This window comes from Solanum pennellii, chromosome 10, assembly GCF_001406875.1.
Source record: "Solanum pennellii chromosome 10, SPENNV200".
Lineage (NCBI taxonomy): Eukaryota > Viridiplantae > Streptophyta > Magnoliopsida > Solanales > Solanaceae > Solanum > Solanum pennellii.
The window spans coordinates 79,993,746-80,012,562 of NC_028646.1; the positions used below are offsets into that span (position 1 = coordinate 79,993,746).

At 31.9% G+C, this 18,817-nt stretch overlaps 4 protein-coding genes and 1 non-coding gene across 5 annotated transcripts; 3 read left to right on the forward strand and 2 right to left on the reverse strand.

Annotated features, from left to right (window-relative positions):
• Positions 1–148: 148 nt before the first annotated feature.
• On the reverse strand, positions 149–1,208 carry LOC107032521. The gene has a single exon (XM_015234123.2). It carries the CDS (start codon positions 1,142–1,144, stop codon positions 419–421), a length of 726 nt encoding a protein of 241 aa, XP_015089609.1. The 5' UTR covers positions 1,145–1,208; the 3' UTR covers positions 149–418.
• Positions 1,209–2,509: 1,301 nt separating this feature from the next.
• TRNAL-UAG lies at positions 2,510–2,589 on the forward strand. Its single transcript has one exon. It is a non-coding gene; the product is annotated as a tRNA-Leu (tRNA).
• A 1,281-nt stretch (positions 2,590–3,870) lies between these two features.
• On the forward strand, positions 3,871–7,181 carry LOC107032355 (protein ABHD11). Its single transcript, XM_015233952.2, has 5 exons — positions 3,871–4,172; positions 4,583–4,830; positions 5,888–6,000; positions 6,544–6,684; positions 6,755–7,181. Exons 1-5 carry the CDS (start codon positions 3,932–3,934, stop codon positions 7,005–7,007), a joined length of 996 nt encoding a protein of 331 aa, XP_015089438.1. The 5' UTR covers positions 3,871–3,931; the 3' UTR covers positions 7,008–7,181.
• Positions 7,182–8,178: 997 nt separating this feature from the next.
• On the forward strand, positions 8,179–11,322 carry LOC107002800 (40S ribosomal protein S14-2). Its single transcript, XM_015200968.2, has 6 exons — positions 8,179–8,315; positions 8,820–8,939; positions 9,046–9,091; positions 9,859–9,944; positions 10,742–10,871; positions 11,022–11,322. Exons 1-6 carry the CDS (start codon positions 8,313–8,315, stop codon positions 11,087–11,089), a joined length of 453 nt encoding a protein of 150 aa, XP_015056454.1. The 5' UTR covers positions 8,179–8,312; the 3' UTR covers positions 11,090–11,322.
• A 1,046-nt stretch (positions 11,323–12,368) lies between these two features.
• Positions 12,369–18,154, reverse strand: LOC107032067 (beta-fructofuranosidase, insoluble isoenzyme 1-like). The gene is made up of 6 exons (XM_015233631.2): positions 17,910–18,154; positions 14,465–14,473; positions 13,343–14,364; positions 13,014–13,258; positions 12,805–12,901; positions 12,369–12,721 (listed from the first exon to the last, which is right to left on the reverse strand). The coding sequence occupies exons 1-6, from the start codon at positions 18,103–18,105 to the stop codon at positions 12,542–12,544; spliced, it is 1,749 nt and encodes a 582-aa protein (XP_015089117.1). The 5' UTR covers positions 18,106–18,154; the 3' UTR covers positions 12,369–12,541.
• Positions 18,155–18,817: the final 663 nt, after the last annotated feature.

Genomic DNA, 18,817 nt, shown 5'->3' on the forward strand with positions numbered 1-18,817 from the left:
CTATGCAAATTCGACCGAGGAAACATCAGAACAGGCAATGATCTATGACCTTCCACTTTAGACATAGCAAAGATAACAAAGATCAATGGCTAAAAGCTGGAAACTTTTCAACTTGCAAATAATGAAGTGCGACCAACAGAATCATACATAATTCAACAAAACTCTTTCGGCATTAATATTCAAAGAGATCATTGCCCAAAATGTACATGTTGATATAACATATCAGCAATTTTTTCTAGGTAATAACTTCATCTTCTTTCAATACACTTAGGTTATATAAAAACTGAAGAAATTTGTAAAAACATTTCTTCACTGCCTATATACAGAATATAACAAAAACTTCAGGTCAGTTTTAAACTTCAGATATCTAAAACAAGATCCATATTCTATAGTTATATCAACATTCATTGAGCATACTTCAATCCTGAAAACCTGTTTGGCGCCACACAGCATTGCGAACCTGACGAAGATCCCTCCCCTTGAGAGTTCTTCCCACACCTTCCAGCACCGAGAAAGTGGTTCTAGGAGACCTCATTGATCCTCGGGCCACCATTTCATGCGGAGGTAACATCTCATCGTCGGCATCATCGTCGTCAATTTCAACTTCAGCAAGGTCCCCCTGCTTTGGTGCCTTCTTCGCCATTATTGGAACATTGACAGGAGCTGAGTGCTGGAACTTCCTCGCCGGCATGGATTTTGAGTGACTCAAATTATTGATACCTGATGGCGGCTTAGGAATCAAAGGAAAAGCACGTGCAGACGGTATCACAGTAGAAGGCGAAGATGAAATCGGTGATTGCGAGATCGAATCCGTACTAGATGGCGAAGAAGCGATTGAAGGCTTCCGACGGACAACAGGCAGATTAGTTTTCTGCTGATCCTCCACTAATGCCGCGAGAATACCAAACTTCTCAGGCTGCCGGAAACTATTCCGTGAAGGAGAAGTAGAACGGAGTTGAGATTCAGTCAAAGCTCTTCCAGTCCAGAACACATCATCTTCGTTAAGCTCATCATCATCGGCCACTGGTTCATCTGTCCCGCCGACGAGAGCAGCATCACTCAGCGGCGGAGAGAAGACGCCGAGAAACCGATCGGAGGATGGAGATTGACGGTGGCGGAAGCTAACGACGCCGTTTTGATCCATTTGTGAGAGATGGTCACCGACTTCTACGCTGCGTATGTTGGAAAACGTCACTGATGTAATCTTTTTTAGATTCATCAGAGATTTATGAATCCATGGGTCCCATATTACTTACTATCCAACGGCTCAGAATAACTCATAATTTATCCAACGGTGGATGCTTAAGCAGCTGTGGCCATTACGTGGCGATAAGACGCAGAAAGTTTTTATTCAAAACGGGAAAACGTCATTATCTCATTTTTTCAGGAGTTATACATATATATATATTTTAAACTTTGATACAATAATTTTAATCGTGATCATTTAGACATTTTAATTTTAACTTGATATAAATGTGTGGTTTATATTTTAAAACATTAAAAATGTATCTAGACACTTTTAAGAAGTGATGCATTCTAAATAAGGCAACTTTCACATATAGCAAACAAAAAATTCATATTTGTATGCTATAGCAAAGTTTGTATAATTGCGCTCCATAGCAAACATAAAACTGTATAATTCGCTATACATATACAATTGTATAATTCGCTGGCCTAAATTGTATAATTTGCTGGCCTATTTCGCTGCAATTGTATAATTCGCTATTCTATTTCACTGCGATTGTATAATGCACAATTGTATAATTCGCTGCAATATTTTTATAAAATTTGCTTTGCATACAGTTGAATCGAATTAAAATGTATGTATATTGCATAATTATAAGTGTATAGCAAGAAGATATATGTTTTTCTCTCGCTTTATACAAAAACAGAAACACAATATATACACTTCTGTTGTATAAAGCTAGAGAAAATTGTATTTCACTGCAATTGTATAATTCGCAATTGTATAATTTGTTGGCCTTTTTTCTCTGCAATATTTGAAGTAAAATGTTTGTAAATTGTATAATTAAATGTATAAGACGAAGATATGTATTTTTGCATGTGTATATACAATTTTCTCTCGCTTTATACAAAACAGAAACAGAATTTATACACTTCTGTGTATAAAGCGAGAGAGGCGAGCGAGAATGGAGAGTGGCGAGCGAGATTTTGGGGAGAGAGACGCCTGGCAAATTTTAACTAACGTTTGTTATGGAGCACAATTAAATCAAACCCTAGCTACTCCATTTATTTTAGGTTATTAGTTTACTATTATATACAATTTTTCCTTCTAAATATAAATCTTTAAATTTGGTTTTATGGGGCCAATTTAAATATAAATAAAAATATCAAGATGTTATTGTTAAAGTTAAAATTTAAATTTCTCTAGATAACATTTTTATCTTCAAAAGGTAGAAATAAAATTTAAAAAAATATAATTATTTTTGAACTTCATCTATGAAAGTTTAGTCGATATATAGGATAACTTCACATTAAAAATGTAAATGACAGTTTGGCCGAGTGGTCTAAGGCGCTAGATTTAGGCTCTGGTCCGAAAGGGCGTGGGTTCAAATCCCACAGCTGTCAATTTTTTTGTATTATTTCTATTTATTATTTCATAAATTAATAATATCTTTTTGATTTTAACAAAAATGATATTTTAAAAAAAAGACTTTAAAAATCTATGTCTAAAATAATCAATTAATCAATTGATTTTTTGTATACCTGTCAATTTTTTTGTATTATTTCTATTTATTATTTCATAAATTAATAATATCTTTTTGATTTTAACAAAAAAGATATTTAAAAAAAAAGACTTTAAAAATCTATGTCTAAAATAATCAATTGATTTTTTGTATAAATAAAAATAATTCTTTTTAAAATGATTTTTTTGTCTTAATATAAAAATGTGTCATTATGTTTAGACTAATTGTTTTTTTTATATATGACAATTGAACATAAAAAAAAAATCAATTGAATAAGTACTTTGAGGAGAAATAAATTCTTCAAATAAAAATAACAACTAGCTCAATTTTTTTTGAAGTTATTAAATGTTGATTTTCTTGAAAAATATGATCGAATATCTTGGGAAGGAGATTAAACAAGTAAGACAATATTGAAGATTTTTCGTTAATTATCTAAATCATATTTTTTCAAGACAATTTGAATAATCATAATTGTTTGTCAAGATATTTATTTCAAAAATGTGTTTGAAGAAAAATAATAATACAAAATTTGCCAAAATTATTTTTCCAAAAATACTTGCAAATCTATGGTCAAATATATTGTGAAATCGATATTCACGTTAATTTGTTAAATCAAAAAATAATTTATACTTAGATTTTTTTATTATTTATTACTTGATAGTTTTTTTTTTATATTTTCAATATGTTGAATTTATTATATTTAAAATATATCATATTATCATATTCTTGTTTTAGTCAATTTTTCAATATTATATTACTTTTGTTACCTTCTGCTCTAATTTAAGTGAATTAATTTAATTTATTAAATTTTTTTATGAAATAGAGAAACTTAAAATTACATCAATATATTTGTGGCACTATAACATCATCAAAATTTACAGTTTTAAATATATTAATACCTAGATAGTATGATAAAATAAATCAAAATATTAATTAGTGAAGTATTATTTCCATTTCAATTTATATGGTATTTTTGAACTTTAAGGTCAAATAATATTTTTTAGCAGTAATTTTTTAATTATATATTTTAAGTCATCAATTATTTAATTTATAATACTTTTTATAATTCTTAAATTTGTAAAATTTATTTTAATTTTTTGTAAAATACTATATTTTATATATTTACACTCGAAATTCATGTAAAAGGTAAATTGCTTGTCATTTAAAATTCAAGTCGTGCCACAAAGCAAAGAACTACGAAGCAGAAAACCAGACCGGTAAAAATGTCGAGCATTTGCAGAACCAAACCGGTCGAAGGCCTTAGACTCCTGAACCGGGTTCTAACTACATCGACGCCGTATATCCACCGGTCAGACCGTTCCATCGCCACCGTAGCTTTCGAAGAAGTCCGATCTTCGCCGGATAAACCTTACGATTTCACAGCTTTTATATTCCACGGCCTCTTAGGTTCCGGTCGAAATTGGCGATCCTTCTCTCGTTCTCTAGGTTCCTCCCTTTCTGCAGGTACTTTAGTCAAATCAATTTCTAGCTAGTTAAATTAGTTGCGATCAGTTATTATGAATCTTTTGTATTTAGATTAGTTTCATTCCGTTACTGGTGAATAATTTGGGCTAGTTAATGGATTGATACTCCTTCGCCGTAAAATTATACTGTGCAAATAAGTAAATTTCATGTGTGTGTGTATATACTATATGTTGAATTGGATTAATCTTTGGTATGTTTAATTTGGAAGAATTGGTTTCGTAGACAACTTGATATTTGAGCTTAAAAGGTCATTTTCTTCTATTCAATTTGTCTCATTTCATCGTTTAATTCTTTGTATTTTGTCTCCCTTAGTGAAAACACTTCTGGCTTGTCACTGCGTTAAAATTTTGCAGCTTATATGCTTTTGTATGTGTAATGTGTTTTTTTAGATGGTGTAAATTGGAGGATGGTTCTTGTGGATTTGCGGAATCATGGAAATTCAGCTAAAATTGAAGGCTTTGTGCCACCACATGATATGGAAAATGCTGCAAAAGATGTAGCTAATTTGGTGAATTCAAAGGGTTGGGATTGGCCTGATGTTGTTATAGGGCATTCCATGGGTGGTAAAGTCGCCTTGCAGTATGTTGAGAGCTGCTCTCGAGGTGTTTATGGCCAATCGGCTCGATTGCCCAAGCAGGTGCTTGCTCTTTCTTGCAAATGATTGAAAATTTTATTTCTAATCCTGCTTTTGAACCTCATTCGGTATTCATGGATAGCTGATCGAATTAGCAGTTGGGTTCGTGTGTTACATATTAATTTGGTGAAATGGTAGTTCAATTTTGCAATTTTTTTTTCTGTGCTAGTATCTGGTTTAGCTTCTTTTTTTGATGTGCTATTGTTGTTAAGATTATCTTGGCAATATGCAAGTTATCCCATTGCCTGTTTAAGCAATGTCCTCCTTCATTTAGTTCAATCTGTTTACAGGATGTTTAAATGAAGTTTTAGCTTATCCTTGATAATACCATGTAAGGGAAGAACCTTGTTCTTGGAGATATTTGAAAGAAGAAATAAGTAAAAAATAAAAGACATATACTATAGCTCTCTCTTCCTCTCAATATGTATGTTGTTCTATCTTTGTTTTGCTTCTTTGATCTAGAATGTGTTTATATAAAACTATTCTAACCATGAAAAAGCTACAACTGGATGGTTCACTTGCCTGTGTATTTATAACTGTTTCATTGAGGGGCAAATGGAGAACTTGCGGAAGTTATGTAGGTTTTCTTTGTAGAATACGTTATGGTTCATTATTATTATCTTTTAATGGTTTATGTTGTTGCCTTTAAATCTATTATTTCATTCCCTTGCACAAAAAATAAGTGCTTAACTTTTGATATTAGCTAGATCTACTTTGAGAAATAATGCTTAAAAATTAGTCTTTTACTTGTAAATTCTTGTAATTTTGGAGTGTCTACAAACTTATGGAATCAACATAAACACGGCAAACACTGTATACACTGTGCGAGCTTAGCTTGGCAGCCTAATATACACTTCAAATTGGTGATGCAGCCACTTTCCACAAACTTCTCCAGTAAATTGGGGAATCTTGTGCAAAAATGAGTCGCGTGGGAATATAGAGGTCTCAGACAATAATCTGAGTAGTGACTGCTTTTAACTGTCTCTGATTGTTCCACTTGCGTCATGTCTTTGCTGAACTCTTTTGTTAAACTATATTTTACTCCCCTGATGCAGAACAGCTCTGGGTATTGGACTCTGTCCCTGGAAAGGTGAACCCTGATGATAGCAATAGAGAAGTAGAGAAAGTTATGCAGACACTGCAGAGCCTACCTTCACCAATCCCCTCTCGAAAGTGAAATCTCTATTCCTTCCTATCACCTTTCTTTAATGTGATACAGTATATGCATATTTTCGTTGTGTCTAAGTTTTATGCTCAAGATGTATTGTGTTATTTTGGTATCCAGATTTATACAACACTATATCCAGATTTATACAACATTATATAACCAGTTTCTTTTCGACAATTTTTGGATGATCTAGCAAATAGTCTAGCTAAGTATTAACGGTTGGTGTGTAGCATTCAATTGGACCTAGAAATCAGCAGGACTTGGAAAGTGTGTACATATTATGTGGGTTTTGCAATAGTCTGACACTTGCAAACATTTATGCTTTCTGTACTATGTCGTAAATAATAACTCTATGAGATTGCGACTTGTCTTGGTTAAGGCTTTATTAACTTCTAGGATTGTTGAAAACGCCAAGTGCTACTTAGCAGTTAGCACACTCTACTTGCACCTTTTTCTGACGCATTTAGTCTTTGCCGACCTGAATATTCTCATATGAGTTTTCTCGAACATGTTTTCTCATCGTCTCTTACATGAATCTTGCATTTCAGATGGCTGGTAGATCACTTGTTGAAACTCGGGTTTTCCAAGGCATTATCAGAATGGCTGGGCAGCAATCTTGAGAAATCAGGGAATAGCATGACATGGAACTTTAATATTGAAGCTGCTGCAGAGATGTTTGATTCTTACAGGTAAAAAACCAGATCCATTCTTTGATTGTGTTCTTGAAGGTTGTTTACAAGAAAGAATGGAACTTTTCAGGGAGAAAGATTATTGGCCTTTGCTGGAGCACCCGCCTAAAGGGACAGAGATAGCGATTGTGCGTGCTGAGAGAAGTGATAGGTGGGATCCAGAGACTGTCCAGAAACTCGAAAGCATTGCCTCCAACGGAACTGGTGGATCCGAAGGCAAGATGTCCTATCATCTCCTTCCCAACTCTGGTCATTGGGTTCATGTCGAAAATCCAAAGGGGCTTCTTGAAATTATAACTTCCAAATTAGCTTCTATTGTTTAGCAAGTTTCCTTTTGAAAGGTTTCAAAGGGTCCTAATGTAAACATTCTCACGAAAGCATTTTGTGCTTGCTTATCTTGATATCTCTCAGGGTTGTTTCTTGTTTTCGATAATTGAAAAGTGGTGAATTCCATTGTTGGAAGAAGTTGGTACTCAGTATTTACTGTTCATATTGCATGTTCGATTGTATCAGTTTGAAACGAGCATAAGTAGAGTTAGATAAGATATATGATTAAGCACAGTGACGGAGTAAGGGGATTCAACGGAGTAAGGGGATTCAACATATGAAGAATAAAAATAATTTTAATCTTATATAAATAATGTAATTATTCATTGAAAAGGATTCAAATGAACCCCCTTCCTACCTCCGCCCTTGGTTTAGAGTACCTAATATCAACTTAGAAATGAGAATTTTTATAGTTGATAATAACTTACTTGGGATTGAGGTATAGTTATTTGTTGTGGTTGCTACCACTCATAACCCAAGTTTTTTTTTGTTAGAGAATAAGAGTGTGATCTAGTCGTTGAAGTAGGTTACACCATAATGTCTCAAAGTTTGAAAAACAAAATATTAGATGATTTTGACCTTTAATTTGGATGATATCCATAGGAAACATACATTAAACTATGAAGTTAGCAACTACAACAATCTTAATGAAGGTACCCATAGTTTTTCTTTCCTTCCCACATCTCGATATATGTCTTTCTTCGATTTATCATTCAATAGCAATTACTTTTTTAAAAATACAGAGTTTATCTTAATCAATACTAGATATCGAACCTTAAAGGGGGCCATTTGTAGCTGGATAAAAATAAATTGTTCATGTGCTAATTTTCTTGTAACTTATATAATGTTTGAAAAGTAAATAGATAATAAACTACTCATGTGTTAAATTAATATATCGTTGGATTGACTATTTAGAAACCCCCTAACTAATACATGTATAATAATAAATAACTAATCTATGCATAACTAATATCTGCATAATTAACAAACATCGAGAAGATGAAAAAGAAGCAGAAGAATCGAACGAGGAGCAAATACTGATTTTGTTGAAATTTGTGATTACAAATTAAATATTTTGTAAAATAGGCTATAAGATGCAAACAAAGGAAAAAGGCCCATCCTGCACATTCACAGTCCAAAATAAAGAAGAGGCCCATTTATGAATTTGTTATAATTTCTGGAAACCCTAACTATATAAACAAAGGCATAGACAATTAAGCCTCTTACTCGCACCACCATTGCAGCTAGGGTTTTTCAAGCTTCAGCAGCAGCAGCAGCACATCTGCAAATCAACCTTAGCCATGGTATTCTCTTTTTCAATAAGGCGATATTGATTTTAATTTTAATTCATGTGTAATTAACCGAATTAAGCTCGTATTATGTTAGAAATTAGTCTGAAGATTTGAAGTTTAGCTTACTGAAATTAGAGTATTTGTGGGAATGTATCATCAATAATATAATTCTTCGGCTAGATTTGTATGCTCAAACTGAGATTTTTGAAACTCTTTGTCAGTATACTGACAGTGGCTAAGCCAGAAATGTTATAGGGTGTTCATGATTTAATATACATGTATAAAAAAGTATCTTTTGACATATATCCAGTATTATTTCTATATAGATTTAGTATAATTTTTCGACGAATTGTCTCCCACTGAACACACTTCCCTTGATGTAATTGTGATGTAGTTCTGCATAGTGATGGCCTTAAGTTTGGCATAATGGATGGTTATATGTCATGTCTTTATATTTGCTTCATTATTTTAGTATTATTAAAGTTTATATTGATGGGGATTGTATTGGCTTGGTAGTCGAGGAGAAAGACCAGAGAGCCCAAGGAAGAGACTGTTACCCTTGGACCAGCTACCAGGGAAGGTGAATTGGTCTTTGGTGTTGCTCACATTTTCGCCTCTTTCAATGACACATTCATTGTGAGTTTTTTATTTCCCCACCTTTGTAAATTGACTAGTTTTGTTTTTGGAGAAGCTGTATAATTAATTATTTTGTTCTGAATTTGTACTTGTATATTAATTGCAGCATGTGACTGATTTGTCTGGACGCGAAACAATGGTTCGCATTACTGGTATGTACTCTGTAATATGGGAGTGATTGCATCTGTGTAGTATCTTTGTTCTGGACTTCACCATTACTGAGTTGTTGAAAACCTTAATTTCACCAGCTAATTAAGACTTTAACATCCCCACAGTTCCCAGAATTTACATTTTGCATTTTTAAACTTCCTGTAGAACAAAGAAGACATTTTGACAACAATAACTGGGCCTCACTGCCAAACATGTTGGGGGCAGCTATATGAAACCTCACTGATCTTGCTACCATTTAAACTCATCTCAGGCTAATACAATACAAAATAAATAAAATACTAGGAAGTTCTTTATATTTTTTACTAATGTTCTGTAAGGCTAAATAACTCCTAGAAAAAGCATAGGAAGTGAACAGTTATCATGTCTAATATGTATTCTCAACTAACAGGTATAAAATATCACTTTTCAACTTCCAAATTCAATTGATTAACACATTGTACTCATTTTCTCCTTTATATTTCGTACGACTATGCCCCTATTTATGTTACCATTTCTGTTGGCACAAAATTTAAGATAGAAAGGAAGACTTTTGAATGTTGTGGTCTAAAACTAACTTAAGATTTTTCTGTAACTTTCAATCGTTTTATCAAGTGTAAAACAAAATTTTTTAAGTTGTTTCCTACTATATAAAAGGTGACATTCTTTTGGGGACATGCAGAACATTATTTATCTTCCTTAATTGGGAAACTAGTTAGGATGAGTGGTCTTTTTGAGCTGTCTTTTCATCTAGAGTTGGTCTACTCTATAGGTGGCATGAAGGTGAAAGCTGACAGAGATGAATCTTCTCCTTATGCTGCTATGCTTGCAGCACAAGATGTTTCTCAACGATGCAAGGTCAGATTTATTGCTCAGTCTGCTGTTGGAGTTCCTTTTCTCCACCATTTTTAAGAAATGTGAATTCTTCATGCATTTATACATAGTTTTAAGCACTAGAAGATTAAAAAGACGGTTTTGTATCCAATTACTTGTTTGCGGATTGCGACAGGTTGCACTGGTTATAAATTGTTAATGATATGTGAAAGATTTTAAGCTTGAGCGTTAATGTGTTAATAACTGACTCACATTTATGATCTCATGCATGTTTGCTCCTTGGCATATTGGGTTAGGTCCAAGCTTTTAGGATTTTGTGGGTTCTAAGTAATGGCAGATGTCATTGTAAAAATCAATTTTCAGTACTTTAGATCAAGATGCTTAGCTTACTTGAACTCTGCTCCCTTCTGTTGTTCCTTTTTTCAACATCTCTTGCTGTTAATAAAAGTGAAATTTTATGCTGATTCAATCTGTCAAGGTCATAGGTTATTCAGGTATTACCTCTGTTTTATTGTGTGATGACTTTTGGAAACATTATTCTACCTATATTCCTCGTTATTAATATTGTTTTGTAGACTACGTCTAAGCGTGATCCTGATGTTTAAATAACCAAAGTAATGCCAAATTGCATCTCAAATTTAGAGTGGAAGTGTAATTGTTGGATTACAATGTCTCACATCAGATAGTGTATGAAGATTAAAATAGTTTTCTGAGGTTGGCAAAATAAGTTGTAGCTTCCTTGATCATGTTTTTCTTGTGTCTGTGAATAGCTAGGAAGTCAAGTTGTTGAGTTGCAACTCACTGTTTTTAATAATTTACAGGAGCTTGGAATTAATGCCCTTCACATTAAGCTTCGGGCTACAGGTGGGAACAAAACCAAGACTCCTGGTCCTGGTGCCCAGTCTGCTCTTAGAGCCCTTGCTCGATCCGGAATGAAAATTGGACGCATAGGTAAAACCCTCTTTAATTGTTGCATAGTTTCTTCATCTTTATGGTCTCTAAGTGCTTCGGTATTAGGTTTTGTTTACAACGTGCTAATTTTTTCTTCAACTTTTTTAATCTGAATCCCCGCTGAAAGTACTTGTTGCTGTATTTTGTCAGAGGATGTTACTCCTATTCCCACCGACAGTACTCGCAGAAAGGGTGGTAGAAGAGGAAGGAGGCTGTGAATTCTTCTCAGCAACATACATGCTGCATGGCAGAATATTTTGGTTAAGAATGCAACTTTGTTTGTGTTTTACAACTTAGTTTTGAACATTTTGTAGCCAGAGTACAAGTCATTCTGACTTATGATCATTTGGAGCTTTTTCAATCTTGTGAGATGGAAATTATTTTGTTGAGTTGGATTAGTAAGTTGACTTCGTCATTATCTTCATTAAAAAGTGAACACTTTTTGTTGCTTCGTCTTGCTTCATTGGTAACATTGTGATCTATATACTTGATACTAGAAATCATAACACTATTGATGTCGCATTGAGAGAGTCAACTCAACAATGGTTACAACAATCAACCTTGCCCAGTGACAATAGAAATGAAAAATAACTAGTTTTTTGGATTTTGAGATGATAATAACATTGTGATGTTAGCAATGGACATGCTGTTAATGTGGTTCTTACTCAAATTAAACTTGGAGTCAATGTATGTTTTTATGGTAATTTATAATTGATAGAACAAAAGTCTGATCAAACACACATGAAATCAACATCAAAATAGGCCTGTGAATGGCTAGTTGCTAGGTTGATTTTGAGCTTCCTATGCCAACATTGTCCATAGTAAATACAAGTAAAACGAGTATGATATCAAATAGCAAAATTTGAATTTTTCTTTTATGTTTGAAAGGAGGAAAACAAAAGTAACATTACTTCTGACTATGAATTTCAATGACAATTGGTAAAGTAAGTAAATATAGAATCAGGGTTAAAAGAGTATCCGGATTAATTGAATTGACAATGCTCTCTGATGGTTCAAGGACAAGATAGTGTTGGTCAAACCCCCGAACCAATTTTATTAGGAAATACTCGAGTTAGGTTGGGGTGCTAGGTCTTGAGTAACTCGGAGAGCCTGTTGATAATTTAACTGTTCTGTGCTAAGAGAGCCTGTTGATAATTTAAGGCCTCGTAAGTCTTCAACCAATATTGAAATAAGAAGAGATGTCTTGCATTTTCAAGACAAACATAAGTGAAAAATGAATTCTCTACACAGATATTGAGAACTTGTAAGAGTTGCCAAGCTTGAAAATTAATGTTAAAAAAATCATTGAGAAACATTCCTAGGCTTGAGGTAAGTTTTAATTGTTGTCCTTACACCTAAATTAAATAAAATCTTTTGTTCAATAGAGTTCAAGACCGAGGGAAATGTGTCTTATGTCACAAGTTTAAACCCAATTCAATATTTAAGTAAAGAAGTATAGAGAACGGACGAATCATTCCGAATTTAATATCTCAATCATAATGAAAAGAAAAATTGCACCAAGATACTCATTCTCTTAATTCAAGAAGACATTTGATCAATATGTGACAACATTTTTATATTAAAAAAAATTGCATCATTTATGAATAACTGCAAGTTAAATTTCTATACTATGGTTTCTTTGTGACGTGGCATAATAAGATAAAAACGTTCTAGTGCAACTTAGCATTAGCCATGCTCCAAGCATTTAGAGTCTCAATCGTGATTGTCTCCGCGCCGTTATTGAAGGCAAATAAATGTGCTTTGTCAAATATCGCCAACGTTGGATAAACCCTTGATGTAATGCACGTTTTTCCTTCAGCACCAAAACTTTCCACTATCGAATTATCAATCTGAAATATAACCAAATTGTTAAAATACGCAAAATTAGTATGAAATAGGTAAAAATTAACAAAGTATTGAGATGAGAGCTTACCAAACTTCTAAGAGACAATTTCTTGTCTGCTAAATCTACATCTACATATCCAGCAAATGATGGTTTATACATAGTAGTTTCATTCTTTAGGCTTGACCTGGTGACATCAATGGAAAAAGATAAACAAACCATTCAATTGTAGTTGAATGACAATGTGACATATTCGTTTTTTTTTTTTGGCGAGGTGTTTAAAAAATGAAATAACATACCTTGAGGCATCGGAACACATGAGAACCTTGTATTTATCATGAGCCTTGAAAACTCGGAAGAAAACGGGTGTGTATTCTTCTAAGTTTTTAGAAGCCAAAGTTAGAAGCCCAAAAGGCCCAAGTCCACCTTGAACCGTTGAACCTTTAATGGCGCATACATCTTGCGCGTAAAGATCACCCCAACTAGAATCAAATGGCTCTGCCTTGTCCAAACTCGCGAATGAGAATATCACTTCAACATCAGCCTGTAATTTTCAAATATAATTTGTATTTTTAAAAATAAGTATAGAAATGAAACAAAAGAAGAAAAAAAAAAATCAATCCCTAACCTGTGCAACTGTGATTCCTTTGATTTCAACCTTTTCTCCCTTGTTCAATTTTTTGTTATATAATTGGACCTTTTTCTTTCTTAGAGTTTCTAATTCTTGAACAGGCCATTGAACCAATTGTTTTCCACTAGGATCAAGCCATATTTTACGAGGAATAGGGTGAACCCCGGCCCATCCCTTTTTCACATCGTTATCAACCGTATCTGATTCATTAGCCCAACCCAATAAAATCCTACGATTCTTGCCACTATCAAAGAACGTCTTGGACGCGTAATAATTACCATAATCAAGTCTCAATCCTTTCCATCCATCAATAGAAGTGTTATCCGGAAAGTACTTATCCTTTTTGGTGTCGTACGTACCAACTGTATAGTGATCAAACCTCGTAACATCGAAGCTAACTTTAAGAACATGTTTAGCATCTTTTCCATTGTACGACGTGTCCAAACCATTTTTATTTTTCAACGACACTGGAAAAAAATCAGGACATTCCCAATTTCCAGTACCCTGAGCTGAGTGGAGTGGGTGTTTAGCTTTGGTCCATTTCATGAAGTTCTTATTACTTTTGTACATTATAACTTTTCCCCTGTGATTCCTCACACTCCCAACCAAAATTCTCCAGTATCCATCTCTGCCCATCCAAGCTGTTGTTGGATCGCGAAATTGGATTTTATTTATGTTTTTATCCGCGACAATCAATGGATTGTTATCGGGCTTGATCCACTTACGAAGATATGGATCAGACATGTTAGCTGGGATTGCATAGTTTTGGACTTGTGTTTTATTAGCATCCACAATTCCAGTGTAGAGGATCACAGGCTTGTTGCCTGGTAAAATTGTGGCTGACCCGGACCATGTACCGTACTTGTCAAATACTTTAGACGGGTAGATAGCGGGTTCGAGTGGGATCCAATTGATCAAGTCCTTTGAGACTGAATGAGCCCAAACAATGTTGCCCCATATTGCTCCTTTTGGGTTGTACTGGTAAAATAGATGGTACACTCCGTTGTAATACATTGGACCTATTGAGAACAAAAGTGAAAATTACTACCAAGTAAAAATAAAATTTGATTATGGTTAGTAAAAAAGTACTCGTAAAAATGAGTGAATTTTTTGACTCACCATTTGGATCTGTTGTTTGTTTGAAGCATCATATGGAAAAAAAAAACAATTGAGAATTGATTAGTCAAAATGCAATTGGAATATACTTTTAGCAAGATATTAAAACTTATAAAATGTTAAAAATCAAAACCTAAGGGAATGAAGAATACTAGAATAGTAACATGGATCATCCAACTAAATTAATATTTAGATGAAAAAATTAAGGGAAACTTACGTAATATACTATAAATAAAAAATATTTACCATTTATAGCAATAATATATTTTTGAATAATACACTTTTAATTTATATTACAAAAAAAAATTATTATTCACATATAATACAAGTTTTATTGATGAATAATACATTTATGTCACGTTTTAATACACTTATAATTTAATGTGTCAACTTCTTACCAAACATGCATACTATATTTTATAAAATAGTTATAATACATATTATTGCATACTTAATTCACTTTTAATACATATTACAGATTTTACATAGTATTGCTATAAATAGTAATAAAATTAAAAATATTTCTAAAATCAATAATTATTTATTTAAAATCATCTCTCGTAGTAATTTTTCCAAAAATTAATGCACATATTTTGAAGTTTTGATGGATGGGCTTTCATTATCACTAAAAATACAAAAAAAAGATCTAGGAAATATAAAAAGTTTTGAGTGTTTTTTTTTTCTTTTTCAACATAGAAATCTACCCTATTTTATTTTATTTTTTAATTTTGTAAGTTTCTAAAGGGAACCAGCTCATGCAAGGCCCACAACCTCTTTTCTATGGAAAAAAAAGGGGCAAATTAAAGAGAGACGAAAAATTTAAGACTTATACATAAAGAAAACTCAAATATACTATTGAAGTGAAGAGTCAACAAAACAAAACTAAATATTTAATATGTATGAATTGTTCATTCAGAATTCAATAAGGCGAAAATTTATAGATACTTAATAAATTTCGATGAGTTTCTACAATGAGTACAAGTTATAATATTACCTCTGTTTTTAATTACTTGTTCATTTTTTTTTATAGTTGTCTCTATTAATTTCTCCATTTTGACAAATCAAGAATAAACAACTTTTTTACCTATATAACACAATTAAATGACTAATTACTTTTAAAAATGTAGAATTTTTCATCCACTTCATAATTAATAGGGGTAAAATGATAAACTCACTACGTCATTAATTATTTTTTTAATAAGTGTGCCAATTCAAAGTGGACAAACAAAAAGGGACAGAGTGAGTATAATAATAACTAGATATATTCACAATCAAATATATATAATAAATTTTTAAAATTATATATAGAATTTAAATAAAAACTCGTACCCAAACTTTTTAAATTATTTTTATCGTATAATTTGTGAATTTTAAAATCCTGAATCCGTTGAGTCAGAAACAAATAGGTATAAAGAGAAAAATTAAATAAAGTGAAATGACGTGCCCGAAGACCAAAGACTTTACTACAAGTTGCCAATATTGTCCAAAACCATTTTGACTTTTCTTTATTCCTCAAATATAAACCCAAAAAAAAAAACGAAAAAGAAAAAAAAAGTCGTTTTTTAATATTTTTTTCTATTGATCATGATAGTAACAACAAGGATATATTTATTATTGTTATATTATTTCTATCCTTTTTTTTCTTTAAAATTACACAAACTGAATCGTCAAGAGAACTAATGAAATCATAACAAATGTATAGAGTAACTCATATTTTTGTTTTTGTAAATTTCTTTTCATCTTTACGTCATACATTTTGGCTCTATATATTTCACGTACTTTTGGGCTCTTCACATGTTTTATTTGTATATGTATATACTACAATATAAATAATATTATATATACGATTGGTTCAGATTCTACCACCAACCCACGTACCACACCTGGTTTGGGGGTGGGAGGTGGAGTTGACTATACTATATTATATTATTATTATTTTTTAATTTTTCATCCGGTATCTGATAAATCAGCTAAATTGAAATTTACGTCTCAAAATCTCATTTGGAGTTAAACGCTTCCTTAAAAAAAAATTACTCTGTATTCAAGTAAATTCAAACTCGAAATCTCTTAATTAAGAATGAAAGTGTTAACACTCTATCTCGATCATCGTATATATTATATTATCAACTCTATTTTGTGCTTTATATAAATGTATATCAAATATTTTATTCAAAAGATATCACATGACACATGCATTAAGTTCATTTTCTCACGTTAGCCTCGAGTTGACCGCATATTAGCTGTTTCTAAAAAAACACATCATAAACCTTTCTATGAGTAAGAATTCTTTGAATCGACGATGTAAAATATATTTATTATTATTTTTCTAACCATCATTATATGGTCATTTTCCTATCATATTAGATTAACATTTCAGTTTTTTTTTAAATTATTATATATATAAGTAAAATATAGCAGGCTGTCACCTAAGTTTGACTTATTATAAGTTGATCGCTGATGTGAACAAAATTAGTTTCAAATCTTCTAATATCTATAGCACGGCAATATTGTATTAATTACAATATGAATCTACTTGTCATGGGCAACATGTAGTTTCATTAACTCAAAAGCTGTCAGAGTATTATTATTATAACAAATAGTATCAAAATAGCCTAACATTTTCAGTCAACCTAACCAATCAGCTGGAAATTAAATAATTATTAGATATTTCATTTCTAATCATTATTTCCTCTATTCATATTTATTTATTCTTAAATACGTATGTTTGTACATATGTAGATACTTCCAAAGACAAGAAAAAGCCATGGATGAAAGTGGGATGCAAGCTTTAAGTTTATTCTAAATTGAAATAATGCACAAGTAGCCCCTCGTCCAAAATTTCAAAGACACACTTATACTATACTAAAGTCCTATTACCCTCTGAACTTATTTTATTAATAATTTCTACCCCTTTTTAGCCTGTGTATCCATATATTGTGGATCCAATGCTGATTGACTTTTTTTTAAAGTTAGTGTTACGTCGGTCGAAAATAGAAAATTACTTATAAAATAGGTTCATTAGGGTAATAAGACCTTAGTATAGTATAAGTAAATCTCTAGAATTCCGGACATAGATTAAGAGGATATTTATGCATTTTCCCTTCTAAATTTAAAATAGTGATCATATTGTATTAATAACTAAATTCTGAATTTACCTTTTTTATACCTATTTAGTCGATTTCTCAATGCATATACACTAATCAAATTAAAACTGTTGCATTTGGCAGAAGGACGAAATTAAATTTCTAGCTCCGCTCCTAACAGTAGATTTGACAAAAATCCCGAATTTTAACCCAAACATCATTTTCATATAATTGTGCATAAAAAAAAATACAAATAAGAATAAATACATATTTTCGAAACTTTTTATGCACAACTCAAAACTCAGAACGTCTAAATCATAAATTGAGACAAAAATATAGACATGAAAAACACATGAAAAACGTACCGTTAATCCAATTTTTAGGAGGTTGAAAATGATAACCAGTTCTATGAACCTTGCTAGCATCAACATGACTAGTAGTAGATTGCAAGTGCATATAAACTTTGTGAGAAGCATCAACAAATACTCCATTGTTGATAAAGAAACACAACACAAGAATTGGCAAAGCCCAAAGAGAAGAAGATTTTCTTAAAATCTCCATCTTTAATTCTTTCTTTTTGTGTGAAAAAAGAAAGAGATAGAATTAATATGAAGTAGAAAGAAAGGGTATGAAGAGTATTTATAGAGAAAAAAAAGCTCATAGAAATGAATAGATAATTATCAAAAGACTAAGATTGTTGACATGTTGAACAAAAAGTACATAGGAGTAAACGTTAAATATTAATTAAATATTTTTTTTATCGAATTAAATTTGAATAGGTAAAAATTAATCGAGTTAATAAATTGATGGGTAAATATATTACGAGCTGAAATGCGAGTCAAACCCAATTTACTCAATTGTGACTAAGTTCTAATTATCTTATTCATTCTTTTCTAAAAATTTATATCACGTATTAAATAAAAAATGTCTTCTTAAAATTTTTAAAATAAATTTCCCACGAGATAATTTAAAATACATATCAATACAATTTTGATGAACTAAATGACTAAGCTAATGCATAAGCGTGTGAATAACCCGTCCAAACATATAGATAAGTTATATTTTTATGACCTAATTTCATATCATATAGTTTTATTTAATTAATAAGCAGTCTGAGGGCCGTTTAGAAAATTCTCTGATGTTTCTCTTATCAAATTTTAATTTTGAAAAATTAAATTATAATCCTTCTTTCCCACTACTTTCCTCCTTTTTATTGGTTTTCCACCCGGTGTTCGGAGCCTACATTAGAACTCCGACTAAATTCGAATTGCGC

Coding starts and splice junctions, on each gene's coding strand:
- LOC107032521 (XM_015234123.2), bottom strand. CDS start 1,144: ATGGATCAAAACGGCGTCGTTAGCTTCCGCCACCGTCAATCTCCATCC.
- LOC107032355 (XM_015233952.2), top strand. CDS start 3,932: ATGTCGAGCATTTGCAGAACCAAACCGGTCGAAGGCCTTAGACTCCTG. Junction 4,173..4,582: donor AGGTTCCTCCCTTTCTGCAG/GTACTTTAGTCA, acceptor GTGTTTTTTTAG/ATGGTGTAAATTGGAGGATG. Junction 6,685..6,754: donor GAGATGTTTGATTCTTACAG/GTAAAAAACCAG, acceptor GGAACTTTTCAG/GGAGAAAGATTATTGGCCTT.
- LOC107002800 (XM_015200968.2), top strand. Junction 9,092..9,858: donor AACAATGGTTCGCATTACTG/GTATGTACTCTG, acceptor TCTACTCTATAG/GTGGCATGAAGGTGAAAGCT. Junction 10,872..11,021: donor AATGAAAATTGGACGCATAG/GTAAAACCCTCT, acceptor GTATTTTGTCAG/AGGATGTTACTCCTATTCCC.
- LOC107032067 (XM_015233631.2), bottom strand. CDS start 18,105: ATGGAGATTTTAAGAAAATCTTCTTCTCTTTGGGCTTTGCCAATTCTT. Junction 13,259..13,342: donor AAGGAATCACAGTTGCACAG/GTTAGGGATTGA, acceptor TGAAAATTACAG/GCTGATGTTGAAGTGATATT. Junction 12,902..13,013: donor ATGTGTTCCGATGCCTCAAG/GTATGTTATTTC, acceptor TGATGTCACCAG/GTCAAGCCTAAAGAATGAAA.